General features: G+C 43.3%; 1 protein-coding gene across 11 annotated transcripts in view; it reads left to right on the top strand.

Moving 5' to 3' along the window:
- Positions 1–16,261, top strand: part of PBX3 (PBX homeobox 3) — a 241,853-nt gene that overhangs the window by 223,324 nt on the left and 2,268 nt on the right. For 10 of the 11 annotated variants that reach the window (XM_080989646.1, XM_080989650.1, XM_080989649.1 and 7 more), the window contains 3 exons: positions 1,259–1,424; positions 5,486–5,598; positions 7,214–7,303. In XM_080989646.1, coding sequence (XP_080845772.1) covers positions 1,259–1,424; positions 5,486–5,598; positions 7,214–7,303 — 369 coding nt within the window. The remainder of the gene's footprint in view (positions 1–1,258; positions 1,425–5,485; positions 5,599–7,213; positions 7,304–16,261) is intronic. The other variant, XM_080989652.1, reaches the window with a different exon arrangement.

Raw genomic sequence — 16,261 nt, 5'->3', positions numbered from 1 at the left:
GAGCCTTAGAAGCTGGCTTGGCAACAACAAAGCCATCTTCAAAGGGAGATAACAAAGCAACATTTCATACATTATTGATTTATTTGAGCCCCCCTCATTGTTGTAATGGACTGAGCTCACTTCTGTTTGCCAACCTGCCAAGGTTGTTCCAGCCCAAATAACAAATAACAATTGCATGTTTCTCCTTAAAATTCCCTCTTCATTTCCCTCTGTTCTACTTTTATATTTCTCTCTCTCTCCCCCTCCCCTCTTTCTAACTCCACCTAATAATGATTTCTTTTTGACAGTGGTTTTGCTTTGAATGCCTGGTAAGGTCCAAAGGCAACTTCTATCATGGAAGTGTTAACTATGTTTAGCAACAAAATAAGGGCAGCCAGTGCTTCTTATACTCCTGATAGGAACTTGCTGGCTCCGTAAGAGGGTAACAATTTATGGAATTGTGGAAGGGAGTCATCTTCTTGTTACCCCACCCTCACACCCCACCACAGAAAGCTAGAGTGATGAGTATAAGGCCTGGCCTCAAGCTTGACCAGTGGTGAAGGAAACACTTTCTGTAGATTAACATTTGGGCTTCTGAACACGATTGGCAGACAAGAACTGGGTACTCTGGGTACTCTGAGGCAGTCCTCAAATTACCGTAGGAAGGTGGGTCCACTGTCTTTATAAGGCTACAAGGACCATGGCTTTGCTAAAATTGAGGGAGCCATAGGTGGGGCTTGGGGTTTTATCAAGCTCAAATCCTTCCTTTTAATAATTCCAGCAATGCTCGAAGGCTTGGTAATGATTCTGGGAGGGTTCTGGTTTGGTGACAGACCCCCATGGTGACTTTTCAAGGTAGGAAATATAGCAGCTTTACAACTTGATAAATGAAAGCTATCACTGAATGCTGAACAGAAAGGCGGTCTTCCATGTTTTTCAACTCCAGCACTAAAATGGAATTAAAAAAACACCACAAAGTTAAGTACTAAGTGTGCCTGTACTTTAACATGCCTTCAGTTTAAATTTGCTTCCACCTTAAGTTTTAGTTGGTCTGAGTTACTGATTTTAAAACTGTATTGGACCCTTCAGCCCTAATTTATTGCATTCTGGATTTAAGTGGCCAGTTTTATTAGAGTGAAGACTGAGGGTTTTGTTTTGGAAGCGCGGGAACTGCTGTCTTGAAGTGTCCCATTTGTTGCCACAAAACATCCTGGGAGATTTGGCTCCTCCCCCTCCGGTCTCTCTTTGATTTAAAAATGTACTCTCCTTTCTGTGGCAGGTATCCAACTGGTTTGGCAACAAGAGAATCAGGTACAAGAAGAACATAGGGAAATTTCAGGAAGAAGCCAACCTTTATGCAGCAAAAACAGCAGTGACAGCTGCGCATGCTGTGGCGGCAGCTGTCCAAAACAACCAGACAAATTCACCCACCACACCAAATTCTGGTATGTACCAGCCTCTTCTTCATGGCATGGCCTGGTTCACATGTTAAAAGCAAAGCTGGAAGTGGGAGGTGGGTATTTCTCTCAGAGGAGCAGAAATTCTCTTTCATAGCTTATTGCCTTCTTGGGGTGAGACTTTTTTTCTCTTAAGGTGCATCCTGCATTGCCTTAGCAGGCAGCCCTGGGAGTTCATTTAAATGAAAAGCTGGGTGAACTATCAGTTTCTTGACACATTCCAGAACAGCAGACACACAGCTAAAGGTCTGGCAGGCTACCGGTAGTTTAAATTATTATATTTTGGAAACTCAGACCTTGTTTTGTAAAATTATGTAGCCAGTGAATTCACACTGAGCTGTTAGAATTCTTGTAAGCTTTCCATTGTTCCTTTGAAAAACCAGCATGGTTACAAAGACCCAAGGCAAGTACATACTTTAAAAGGGACTTGCTGAAGCACTCCTTAAAGATTTGATGTGGAAAATTGGCCTTGCACAAGAGTCTTTATTTCAAACACAGTGGGGTGGAGTAAGTGTTTGGAACACTTTTTCTTTCCTGTAGATGCTTCCTCGGTTTTATTTCAGGAAAATAATGGTTGGGCTATCTCATTTCACAGTGTTCTGTGAATAACAAATAACAGAATAGCAAATAAACAATTCATGGTCAATGTTTTCCACCCACATTGTGTTTCTGAGGCCCCCAAATTTGGTCTGTCGTTGGTAGCCAACAGAAATGGGGGGTAGCATTACCTCAACTTACACTGTACCTCTGAAACAGTACAAAGTGAGGGATAATCTTCTGGTCCTTTTGACACCTTTAATCATGCAGCTGGTGAAGTCAGTGGGGGATTGTACCTGACCAAGCACTTAACTTCCAAAGGCACAGCCCTCTTCTTCACCTTAGCCAAACAGGATGGAGGGGATTGCTCACACAGTTGTTTGGGCTTCTTAGGCATTCTTGAGTGTCTCAGAAGCCCAAGTATCTGTGGGACAGTCTCTGCCTCCCACCCTTCAGGGTTAAGGAGAAAGGCTGGGAGCAATCACACTTAGTGAGTAGTATTGTGGTGCCTTACTCTTCCATGATTGTTCTTTCTGAGTATCTTGTCTGCTGTTTCAGATGTTTCTCAGCAATGTGTAGCCATGGGAAGGCTGGTCTCCTTAGTCCAAGGATGCAGTCGCACTTTGCAAACGTCAAGAAGCAAGCGTTACACCCTAGAACCCCTTTCAATACTGAGAGGTTCCATTGTAGACCATCTAATATATACAGTTTTCCCCTGGGGGTAGCAAGCTTGAAAACAGCTCTCCTTGATAAAGTGTTAGGTCTAATCCAGACTTCCTCTTGTGCCATGCTTTCCAGGCACAGGTCTGTGCTTTCCAGGTCCATCTACAAGCAGTTTTTGTTGTAGTTCCACTGCTTTCCTGGGTAAAACCCCCTGTTTACCACTGAATCAGTACGAACGGCAGTCCATGGAAAACCCAGTTACCATTCGTTCTGTTGCAGTGGTAAGCAGTGGGTTTTCCTAGGCAAAGTGATGGGACAAAAAAAAAATTGCTCAGAGACAGACATAGAAAACGTGGACCTGGGCCTGGAAAGCGAGTTACCTGGAAAGTCTGGATGAGTCCTAAGAGTAGTAAGAAAGAAGTGTCTGTTGTTGTGACTTCCTTTCGGGAGGATTTCCTGGCAATGCGGTGCCACTGCATATAGTACTAACAAGAAAACAGTAGTCCAAAGAGACATCTCTTCTTACGTTTGCACCAAAGCAAATGCTGCTCTGTTTTGATGCAGTGTAACCACAGAGAAGCCTCCTTAAAACTAGAAATAGCAAAGCTAAGTGACAAACTAAATAAGAGGTGGCTTCTTCTGATGAGAACAAATCAACTTAATTAGCAATTAGCAGCCATTTCCATCCTAAGGAGGCATTAAACCCCCATGCTCAGTATAAGACTTTTCTTGGGTATTTAGTGATGGCACCTAAAGGGAGCCACTGCCTGGGGGTTGGGGAGGGGCAGTGCATGTAGCTTCTAAGAACTTCTGCAGAGAACAGCTCTTTTGCATACAGAGCAAAACTGCACTATAAGACCTTAAGTGTGTTTCTCCACTGCCCTGGAAAATTGGCTCCCACTAACATTTCTTTGCTTATGGGAGCCTGAATTATAAAACAGCCAGATTAGTATTTATTAGGGCTGCTGCCTGCTAAAATCAATGTTAATCAGTTAACCTTATGAGTTTTAGTTGATCAACTGTCAAATGAATTTGCATGTATTAGTATCCAGGTAAACACAATCACTTTTAGATGGCACCATAGCAGGAATCCTCTTAGAAGAGATGTTCCCTTCTGTGTGTGAGAGAAAAGAGAGTGCTTTTAAGATGCTCCTTTTAAGGTGATTCTTGCCATTTTCCAGTTTTTATAGCCATTTATATTTTTAAAATACTCCTCCCTGACTCATAGGGGTCACTGATTCAGTGTAATCAGCTAAACATTGCTTCCCTAGTATTAACAGTTCTTATAATGTGAAATAGCACATAACAGCCTGAAGAACCCAATTGCCAAAGCTTATCCTGGAATGAAGGTCCTACAGCCAAATCACACATGCAGGGATGTTGGTTGATTTATCCGCCTTTACTTACTGTCACTTGAGGATTCATAGGTAGTGTTGTGCTGATGGTGCTGCCAAAGTTCTGTCTGTAGTAGTAACATACTGGATGGCCCATTCTCACATGGGAAAGCCTTGCTTATTCCATGGAAGTCTGTGCCTTAAGTTCAAGTGATAAGTCTGCATGTATGAACCAGATCTTAGAATACTTCTGGAAGATGTTGAGACAAGTTTGGTTTCAGAAAGCCCCCGGGAGAAGGACCTTCAGAGCTGTGTGGCAACCATAATGCAGTAATTTCCCCCAAAAAAGTACCCATGTGGAAATGTCACACAGTGAGTGTTACTAAGGACTAGCTTGCTCCATTATGTTTGACCATACCCACTTGTGTTTAGCAGATCACATGAGTAGTCCAGTTGAACAAACAATAAACTTGGGAAGGGAAATGTGCTGCAGCAGCAGCTAGTGAGAAAGATGGAAATCCTTATTTACAGGTGTACATAGCACTGCTTACACAAGGAAGTTGTTCACATGAACTATTAAATATGCAGGAAAACTGTCTTGGGCTCTCTTGCGGTTGTATCCAGCTAGGTTTTGCTTTGGAAACCTGTTGAGATTTATACAGTGGTACCTCCAGTTGCAGTCAGGATCCGTTCTGGAGGTCCAGTCGGATCCTGAGGTTTCCGCAACCCGAGGACTGCTTCTCCGCATGTGTGCGCGGTGAAACCCAGTAAAATACTTCCAGGTTTGCCACGCGCGCATCCCAAAGTTTACGTACCAGAGGGTTACGTAAACGGAGGTACGACTGTATACCTTGTTAGTCATGATCACCATTATTTTCCAGAGAGAGACAATCCTTGACCAGTCAGAGACAACCATTGGAGACAACTCCCAGCCAATCAGATTTTCACAGAAAATTTCCACCCATTGTTTCCCTTGGTACTTCAGTACATAATGAATTAAATTCTCTATCTCATTCAGATTCCAAGCAATTGGGAAACTAAAGCATGTTTATATCTGATATATAATATGGTAGAAGGCAGAGCCTGTAGGTGTAGCTCAAGAAGGGTACTATTATTTTAAGTAAAGAATGTAAAATCTTCAAGATAACTGAGTGCTTGAGTGTTTCTTTTTAAAGGACCATCAAGAACTTTAGATTTTAACAGCTCTATGACTTTCATAAATCTTGCCCCATTTGGTTTGTTTTTTTTAATCTAAAGGGTCCAAGAATACTTGGGGTATATTATATGCTGCTTCATGAAATTCATTTGAGTCATTTGTGTTGATCTCTCTTAGTCTGTGGCCCTCTTTGATTTTATGGGGTGTCATTCTCTGCAAAGGATTTCCTTCTCCCCTCTTCTTCTCTCCTCTCCTCTCTCATCCTCCTTATTCCCCTTGTCCTTTTGGAGGTCTTTTGGGGTAGACATATGATGTTTGCCACTCTCTTTTATTCAGCTACTTAACTCTTTCCTTTCCAGGTTCTTCGGGTTCTTTTAACCTCCCTAATTCTGGGGACATGTTCATGAACATGCAGAGTCTGAATGGGGATTCTTACCAGGGGTCCCAAGTCGGAGCCAATGTGCAATCACAGGTAGGAGAAAAACGCCCCTCCCCCCGATTAAGGCCTCTTTAGCAGGGTATGGTTTGGGCTTTATTTTAAAAGAGGATAAAAATAAAAGGCAAACAAACAAAAACAATCCAACAACAATTTTCACCTTTTAATTGGGCCTTCCTATTTATTACAAAAATTAATCAATGTTGGCTCCTCACAGCACTGAATCTTACCAATGAAAAGAGCTGGCTTCCTCCCTTTCCCCAATTTGAAACTTTTCAAGCTTTGTGAATGCAGTTCGGCTCTGGCTTGAGCTCATGGCGTTGGGTTGGGTGTGTTGTTTGGCTATCAACACTAAAGCTTTTATTTATTGTGACTACTTCTTTTTTTGCTTTGTTTATGGAATCTCCCTTTGTTACATATTTTAATTTCAAAAACTGATATAGCTGAGCTGTGTGTGTGTGTGTTCAAATGCATTGTGTTCTCAGTTCTCATTCAAACAAGATTAACCTGTTCATCTAGGACCTCCAGGTCTGTGTATTTTCTGCAATGGCGCATGACCAAAAGTCTGGCACTGTAAAAAAATTGGCTATGAGATCTCTTGATATAATCTCAGGTCTTTGTTAGTTTAAGGTATACTGTTTCAGTGCTCTGAATAGTGTCTGGTCCTCTAACTTGGCTAGCAGAAGTAGAAATGTGTGCCATATGAGTATATGCACATGAGCTTCAAAGACATAATTTATCTAGATTGCAGGACACCATTGGGATTCCCCCCGCCCCCGTTTTTGGTGCAGTAGTGTCTAAGCAATGGGTGTTAGACAGGGTCAATTGTCCCCACACAGTAGGCACCTAAAGGCAACATAAGTTTTCCACAAAGAAATGGCCAGTTCGGGGAGAGGGGAGGTAGTATTTGGTGTCTAAAATAAATAACCTTGTTCATTTTGCAGTTCTCTTCCCCAACTCCCTTCATTGCCTGTAAATCACCAGTTCCCCCGCTCTTGCTGGGTCTTAGCAACCCCCAGCTGTTATCCTGAAAAACCTTGTCATATGCCAAAGCAACTTCCTCCTGCCATCTCACCAAACTGAACATTCTGCTTGCCCCCCATATTCTGTAAACCACCCTGAAGCAGTAAATATGGGCAAGTTGCAAATTCCCTGCTCCAGTACCCTGCACTTTACCCTCTTATACTGTCCATAATTCTCAAAACTGTGCTGCCAGTTTAAAGGAATCAGCAGTAGAGAGAGTAATGCCAAGACATGCAGTAGCAGCTCATCCTGAGCCAAGCCCTTTGCCTTATGAAGGGCATCAATTTTAGTCTTGAGGATGGCTCTGCAACTTGTTTTGGATATGGTAGGGACACAGGGCTTGCACGGCGGATCCCAAAGGAAATCTATGGTACACTACATATCCTCCTGAGCAAAGTTGTGCCTCCTTAAGTGTGTTTTTTTAGCATGTGCGTTCAGTTATCATACAAACATGTGCCACTTGCCCTAGATTGATAGGCTTGTCTTTCTGTGAAACTCTCTCTCTCAACCCCCACCCCATTCTTTTCCATGTTAGAAATAATTTTGAATTTTAAGTGTTAGTGTGCTGGTAGATTTTTTTTTTTTTTGAATGATGAGATTATTCTTGTTTGCTCATCTGCCCTTGCAGGTGGATACACTGCGTCATGTTATCAATCAGACGGGAGGATACAGTGATGGCTTGGGAGGAAATTCGCTGTACAGTCCACATAATTTAAATGTGAGTACCATTGGCAACAGTTGTTTGGAGAGCAGCATGCATGGTGTTAGGCAAATGGAGTCACTGATACATGTATTATTGCAGCATTTCTTAATGCTATTTTCCTATGCTGTGGACTTGAGCTTCATAGTGTGGGGCACACAAGGGCTCTCTGGGAGAGGAAGCTCCTTGTCCCAATGAGATGAAAAGTTCTTTCCAAGCCTCCTCTTGGTGATGCAAACAAGAATGCTACCCTGTGTAAGATGAAGCTAGGTAACAGAGAATTGATTGCATTCAACTATGTTTTATTAAGAGTAGACTCATTGAAACAAATGAACATTCATTGGGTCTATTACTTTCAAAAGGTTTACTTTGTTGGAAGCGCTATTTCTAGGGAAAGCAGCAGTGCCCAGCATCCATGAGCAGCTGCTGAGATCCAAACACCTGGCACTGTTCACCTTGGGTGCTGTTTGAATTTTCTACCTGCTATCTGTGGGAAAATTAAAATGGCAGATGGTTTTCCAGCTGTAGCTGCTGCCCCCAGTTAAGTGCAGAGCTGGGTGGGCAAACAACTGGCCAAGGCCACCAGCATGGATGGAGAAGTCACCCCAGGGCACTTTGCTAGGACCTCCCCCCACCCCACCCCCAACCTGGCTCTGGCTCTCATAACTTCCTCTTTTCTTTTGTCATGCTCTTCTCTGTGGTCATACATTTTATTTACAGGTTTGAAGCATTAGAGAAACCTACAGAACATGTATCCCATGTACCAAGAGCTTCACTGGTTGCCAGTCTGTATCTGGGACACAATTCAAAGTGCTGACTCTGACCTACAAACCTATGCTACTTGCATTTTCTGGAAGACAGTGTTCCCCCATTAAAGGTTTTAAGATCTTCAAGGGACCATTTGTTATGTACAACCAACACCTGAACTTATAAGGCTGGGATACCTCAAGCATTCATGCATGAGACTGTTAATCCCAGGGTTTGAGTACCATGCTGGGCACAAGATTCCTGCACTGCAGGGGGATGGACTAGATGATCCTTGTGGTCCCTTCCAACTTTACAGTTCTCTGGTTCTCTGTGTCTGTTCCTAACAGCCATGGTAGAAAGGCAGTATATAATAAAATAACTAATAAGCTATGGAGCTCCTTGCCGAGAGAGGCCCATCTAAGCACCCTTCTGATGACCTTCTGCTTGTTGTTGTTCTTCAAACACACCACAGGCTTCATTAGCTGACTCAGCCACTGCAAACGTGCATTTGCTTCTACATATGTTTTCATGTACATGTTTTCGTTTTTACTTTTTATATTACTGTTCTTAGTCACCTTGAGTGCCATTTTGATAGAAAGCCAGGATACAAAGGTAACAAATAAATTAAACCTAGAGGGATGAATGTGTGTGCAGAGTAGTGTTTAGCTGAGAAGATGTAAAAAATCAGCAGATGGAAATTTCAGTATGAATTTGGTAAGAGAAGGTAAAAGGTATAGGCCTATAGTCCATAGCCTGTAGCCTGTAGATATAGCGTTAAATATGTTTGTGGTATTGCAAGTTAAAAAATATCAAGGGCACCCTGGCCTTCATATATCACAACTAACAAACTCACAAAGTGCTACTGCTGCCAGATGAGACTTTTCCCTCTAAGGTCGTCTCATGCACTGTATGTCCCCTACCTCACCTCACCCAAATCAATAAGTAGGGAGTGGTCCATACCCCTAACAACTTTCTTATGGACTGACAATGTCTCTTCTGAAGGGTGGGGGTGTTAAAAGTCACTCTGTTAGAAGCTTAAGTATCGGGGAAGGGCCGTCACCCAGTGGCAGAACAACTCCAGGTAGGGTTAAGGAAGTTTTTCTGACTGAAAACCTGGAAAGCTGCTTGACAGACCAATGGACAACTCTGTGTAAGGCAGCTTCCTGTGTTCCTATATTTCCTTTGTTTTCCAGGAGAGTGCCCATTCCTGAAGTGTGTAAGGCTATCATGTGATCTATCCCTTCCACCTTTGTAGAGTCTTTGGCAAAGACGTCAAAATGTGAATCAGGCACACAAGTAGAGATCCCGTGTGGGTGGTGTGCATCTGAGTTCCTTCCCTGCTTTCTTATACCTGTAGAACAGCAGGCAAAATAAGACAATCAAATGGGAAACTAGGACAAGTTAGTGGGTTTGGCTTAATACACTCTGGGAAAAATTCCCATGGATCAACTTCTCTCACCCAAGGGGGTCAGCCTGCCCTTCAAATTGATGATAATGAATCCATTGTAGCATTTCCTAGAAGGCTATAATTTTCTTCATAAAAGTTATTTGTCCTTGTTATTCATTAACAGAAAGGAAGTGACTGTGGATCAAGCTAAATCTAGGACTTATGGGTGGTACCATTGAGTCATGGTTATTAATTATTTATGTAGCAATTTTAATCTTGTATGATATAAAAAGTGCTGTTCAGTCAAGTCCATATTATACCATGTTTCAGTTAAAAAACCAAGGGCTGCTTACTAAAGATAGTTTCCGTTCTGTATCATTTAATCTCTTTCTCTCTTTTTTTTCTTCTTTCTTTTTTCTTATTTCTTGTGGAGTAAAAGGGTGGACTTCCTCACCTTTTCAGGGCATGATTTTGGATGAGGTGGGGGTTCTAATCCCCTTCCTGGACTGTGAGTACAGAACATGCAGTCTTTAACTTCGCTGACACCAAGGTGGAAAACCTGGGTCTGGGCTATACCTCTTCAGGTCGCAAGTAGGGGCTTGCATGGCTGATGTTCCTCTGTACATTCTCTGCACATAAAAAACTAGAAATCAGGGTGAGGTGCTATAGCCTAGCTTTCTCACTGACATTCTAGTTTTCTATGTAAAGCAAATACTTGAGGGATATAAATGAGCATTCTGTCATGTAAGCCCTTCCCACCAGTCTGAATTGGTGCAGCCCATTAAAGTGTAAGTTGATAATCTCAGCAGTTGCAGTTCTTGTGGACTATTGCAGGATGCAAGACTGTGACCTTCTGTATGTAACACAAAGTTGAAGAAGAATGAATTATTTGTCCAAGTCCATGGCAGGAGTAGAGTTCTAAAGCCATGTACAGGTCCAAAACCCTGTGCTCTGGGGATGCGGGGAGGGTCTTATTCACTCCACAGTTTGGCGCAAACTTTCAAGCAATACTGGGAGTAGGCCATAGCTTTGTGGTTTAGTCCACAGCTCTATGAACCTTTCAAAGCACTGTTACAATCTGTAACTTGAGGCTCTATTAACAAGGTGGTCTATGAGTTCCTTTATATTTTTTCTTAACTGCAGCAGCTCCACTGGGCTGGGTAAAAATGCCTTTTTAAATATGGTAGGGAGCAGCCACACATCACTTCTTTTTTCAAGTTACATTTTCTACAGATCAGTTTCATTTGTTGTGAGACGTTTGTTGTTACATTAGGAGCCGCGCATCACTTCTGATGTAATTGTACATACAAAGAAACATTGTATGGGGGTGGGCGAGCCTGCCCCATGTACCGCTGGGGCAGATAATCTTTTCTACTACATAAGGTCCCTTTGAGTGTGCCATTGTGCATACTGGGACACAGGTAGCAACATGCGGCCACCCCTTGCAGCCAGTGATGTACAGTCAGTGGACTACTAGGGGGACTAGGTTAGTCCCCTAAATATTCCCCTGGTGCCTCTTTCCCAAAGCCCAGGAAGCACAATGCTCCAATGAGTCCAGTAGCCCTCCGGCCACCTTCCCAAAGCTCACTCAACTTTGGGAATGAGACAAGACAAGAGAGTTTAACATCCTGTCAGAGCTCTTCTGCCTGGCTTGGGAAGGGAGGCACAATGCTCACATGATCAACGTCATGACATCTCTCCAATCACCCTCACAAGCTGGTGCCTCTGGCCCTAACTGTTCGCCTGTAGAAAATTCTACTGCATGCCACTGCCTGCAGCACTTACTTGGTGTGGTGGAGGTGCTGTGCTTCAAAGCTGCTCTTAGCTTGACCCTTTTAACTAAGGGAAAAAGCAAAACAAACAAAACACAGCCTACAAATCACTTAGTATGTAGAACCTGCCTATATAACGTCTTAAAATTTATTTAATCAGTTTTATTATCATCATCATCATCATCATTATTGATTACATTTATATAGCACTTCATCCAAAGATCACAGGTGGTTTGCCACATAAAATTTGCATTTCTGCATACAAAGTTTTAAAGATTTTATGGAATTATCCTAAAAAGTCTGCATGGGAATCAACAGAATGGACTGTATGTCCCCATGCAGAGGCAGGATTGGATGGACTTGGTCAGATGCATTCAGCCGTACCAAGTTCATGGAGGTAGAATTCTAAAGCCAAGATTATTATATCCTTTGAATCTTGAGAGGCAGATTGAAGTTCCCTTTTACCCTTACCTTTAGTGGTATGGATGCCGCTGCTGTGGATTTGGTCCCACATCACCCTGAGTATGTGCAATTGCTTCTTGCCTACATGATTTCATCCTAACTCTCATGTTTGCTCACCATACAAGTGGCCTTCTGGGAGACCCTTCACAAGTAAATTACATCAAAAACCAAGCACATGGTCAGAAGCCTTTAAGCATACATGCAGTGGTATGGGAGCAATTGTGTAGAACTCACAAAGGAGATCTTGGTCACATTCCCAGGGCAACCTGGAGAATGAACACAACAAGGGAACACACCACCGTAGGAAGAAGGAGCGTCTGCTCTATGGCTTTTGGTAGCTCCTGGTGTTCATCCTGCCTGGAGGGTCTGTGTGGACATTTTGCACTGCTTTAGATTACTTTTCCTTTAATGAGCACTTTCACGTTAATCTTTTCCATAAGTGTGTGTGTGCGCATATATGTGTGTGTGTGTGTGTGTGTGTGTGTGTGTGTGTGTGTTTTATTACTGCAATTGCTTTGGGACACCCCTGGATGTGTGAAGCGCTATATAAATATGACTCACCATCCTTTGGGTGGTTTTGTGAATTATTCAAGCATTACCTGTGAATAAAAAGCATCTTTTGGCAATCATATGGTAAACAAGCACATTCTCACATCTTCAGCACCAGTGCACAGCTGTGAATACACACCTTGGTGCTGTGTAAGAATGGTTGATGAGGCAGGAACAGAACCTGCAAACAATAAGCCAGGCTATGAAGGGATGGAAGTGATGTCTATAAAATACTATATAGCCTGAGAGAGATTCAGAGGCCTTTTCTCTCCCCACTCTCCTTCCCCACCCCCACCCCCAGTCTTCCACTTGCCACAAGAGTAAATATTAATGATTTAAAATGTGATTGAAGACATTCAAATGGGGGGGGGGGGAGAGAAGTCCCATTAAATACTCAAATCTTTTTCCATTTGAAATGTCAAATCTTTCTTTTTGGGGGTTTATAAATAACTCATAATAACCCACAACAAACCATATAAAAAGCCTTTTAGTCACATTTCTCCCTTTTTCATTTAAGTGTTTTGAAATGCTTCACAGAATTTGCGATATCCTTATCAACATGATAAAATATGAAACCCTGATTGCCTGCAGCATTTTACAGACATGAATTCCATCTTCACTGATGAGGTCTGATAAGGCACTGTTGTATTATACAGTGCATAATCTCAAACCACCAGAGTAAGGATTAATTTATTTGGGGTGGGGGGGAGAGAGAGAGAGAGAGGGAGAGGATAAATGCTAGCTGACAACCTCTCCCCCAGCTGCCAAGGCGAGTAAAAATATTGTACATTTGTTGTTTATAAATTTGGATAAAGAGGGAATGATGTTTACTTCAGATGGAATATCTTTAGACTCGTATCTGCATGAGAGTTTTCTCTCTTTTCTTAAGTAGATTTACATACGTTGGGAGGGAAGATAAAAACGAAAATTTAAGCACACTAAAAGAGAGCAGGAAGAGTAAGCAGAGGGTGCCTTTTACCTTTGCAAGCTTGTGATCTGTGGGTGTTACTGCTCTTTTCTCCATGTTCTGCACAGTAAGGTACTACTGACAGAGTGGAGCAATGGTTCTTCTGCCACTTGCTTTGGTGGAAGGCCATATTGCCAACAACGTACCCATGCTCTAACCTTTCCTGTTTGGTGGGGAGGTGTATTGGGCATAGGAAGAGATCCCTGCAAAGGCTATCATGTGCCGGGAGCGCTCGGAGTCAGCCTGCCTTGCTCCAGCAAGCGCCAGTAAGGCCTGCGCCCGTCACTTCCACTCAGCGTCCCCCCAACTCACGAGGCCTGCGCCTCCCTCTTCTTGACTGACATAAAAATATGTAGCGACAAGCTGTCTGCCACAGCAGAAATCTGATCAGACATTGATTTCAGCAATTGCCTCGATGGGCCGAGACAGAAGGCGAATTTGTTTCTGAGCACTGTTATTGCTGATGCAGGTCTAATGCGTTGGGGGGCCAGCAGCAGCCCAAGACAGGAAGCAGCATCCGAAAGGGAGAGCGGGGAGGAATTCTGTTTGTGGGTAATTGGAAAATAGATCAGAATAGGGTGCTTGCTTCTGCTTCTCCTCCCGCCCTCCTGGCTTTTGCTCAAAGATTATTGCGGTTGGAGGGAAGCTCGGGACTTGTCTCAACTGGCCTTGTAAATGGCTCTGACATGTGCCCAGAAGGAAGACTTTTAAAAATGAAATTAAGATCCAACTGTGTTAGAGTTTCTCCCCTTCTCTTCTCCCCCCCTTTTTTTAGATAGTTACATTGCTAGAAGAGCCTTGGGTCACTGGCTAAGCCCAGGGCCTTGTTGAATTGGACACTGTGCACACACCCATTGCTCAACATCTGGAACAGGCAGGAAGCCAGAACCTGGACCTGGGGGGGGGTAGCAGGGCGGGGGGAGGGATGACAAGCCTAGAGCAGGGAAGGGGGAGCATTTTCTTAAAGAGAATGTGCCTAAACACCTTCTGAATTCCGCAGGCCAGAGTTACAAACAATTCTGCCTCCTAGTTTGTCTGAAGCAATTGTGGCTGTGGGGGTGAGAGGAATCTTTAGTTCCAGAAGCAAATTCATTTTTGCAGAAAACAACAATAACCATTTGTAAGATTCAAAATCTTCTCTAATTCTGATTTGGCCCCTCCTTTTAAAAGAAATTGAACAAAAGCTTTTACTGTAAGAACTTGTTTGTCAGCCTTTGCTTGGCACAGCGTGGCTGTAATTGTAGGAGGCTTGGTTGCCCAGCCTGGAGCCAGACCAGGAACAATTTGGCTCACAGCTATCAGGCAGGTCCTTAACCCAGTGGGACACCTTGTTAGTAATAAACACAATCCCTTTGCGTTCCAGTGAGCAGTGGTCTATATTGTCACTACCATAGTAGACCATATGCCTTACAGTGCTGTGTTTCTCAGTACGCATTCCGCAGTGCCAACTCAGGCCTCTTCTCACCTAACAAACACTTCTGCTTGTTGCTCCCACCAGCATGGCAAAGTGATATTTTTCTCCACTGTCCATGGGTGGAGAAAACACCCAATGAGCAGCCCTAGTAGCAAGCATGCCCCACTGGAAAATCTGAAATGCTGGGGAAGGTGTGGATCTGGCAAGAGACCTGATGTTGAGAAGTGGAGATCCAGAATGTCTAGTGCATACATGGAAGTATCTGAGGTCAAGTGTTGAGCTCTCTTGGCCTCGTTTTTGCCTGGGAATGGGGGACAGGTGGTTGGTGCATAGCAAGGGGGAGCCCCTGGATGGTGAGTTCATAAAACTTCATAGTGTTTTACAGGATAAAACAATAAAAAACAGCAATCATTTGACAAATCAAATCCCCTCCCAAAACCCATATAAAACAATCTCAATAAACCATGTGCATAGGATCATGTGAACAGAAGAAGGGCTTTGCTAGCAGCAAGGCCAGCCCACCCATGAGGGCAAGGTGAGGTGACTGCCTCAGATGGCAGGATCCACAGGGGCAGCAGATCCAGCCTCCAAGGAATACAACACCTGCTGCTGCTGCTGCTGCTGCTGCTGCTGCTGCTGCGGTGCAGCTGCCTCTTGGTGAATAGGAGGCGTTGTTGGTCTCCTCCCACTCTTGTTCCCTATGTAGATCTTCACTCACCCCTTGTTTCCTGGTGGGGGTGGTCACCATTTTGTGATTTGCTTCAAATGCCATAACATCTTGGGCTGGCCCAGTCCATCCTTCCATTCTCACAAGCAGGACATGAGCACAAAGCAGTCTCCCGCCATTGTTCCCTAGCCAGCTGGTAATCAGAGGCTTTCTGCCTCTAGTCTTGAAGGTATTGTATGGCCATCATGTCTAGTAGCCATTGATAGCTATATCTGTGATTGATTTGTCCAGTCCCCCTTTAAAGTCACCTAGGTTGTGGCCTTCACCACATCTTCAAAGGGCAAATTCCAGAGTTCAGCTGGAATAACTGCTTTCTTTTGTCTGTCCTGAATCTCCTGCCAATCAGAACTACACAATAGAACCATGAATTTCTTTGTTGGCATTATGATATTGGCAGTGTTATTTTCTATCACTTTTCTAAAACTGTCTAACATAAAAGTCATATTTTCCACACCCATTGCACACTGGGTCAACGTATGAACTGTGCTGTCCACCATAATCCCAAAATACTTTTCTTGGTCAGTCACTGTTAGGAGGTTTGTTTTTTGTTTTTTTGGCATCACTTTTTCATCATTGTTTGCATCACTTTACACGTATACAATTAAAGCACATTTCATCATTCATCATCATTTGGGTATGTTCTTTTGGACGACCTGGTTTTGTTTTTGACACCTTGAATAAAGTGCCATTTGCAGACTTGACCACCTCATTGCACCCCCCCTAACTCCAGATTATTACTGAACTACTGTAGTTAAAAAGAACTACTTATTACTTGAGAACTCTAAAAGGACAGGTGAAGGAGTTTGTACAACCTTCTGTCAGGAGAGGGTTCTAAAACATTGGAGGAGCTGCTGCAAAGAAAGCCTTTATACCCTGCCCATCTCACTGGCTTGCCCCACCCACTCATACCAGATACAGTGGTACCTCTGGTTACAAACTTAATTCATTCCA

The sequence above is a fragment of the Podarcis pityusensis genome, assembly GCF_964106645.2.
Source record: "Podarcis pityusensis genome assembly, chromosome: Z".
Lineage (NCBI taxonomy): Eukaryota > Metazoa > Chordata > Lepidosauria > Squamata > Lacertidae > Podarcis > Podarcis pityusensis.
The sequence above is the reverse complement of the archived record's forward strand: the minus strand, read 5'-3'. Positions and strand labels throughout refer to the sequence as shown.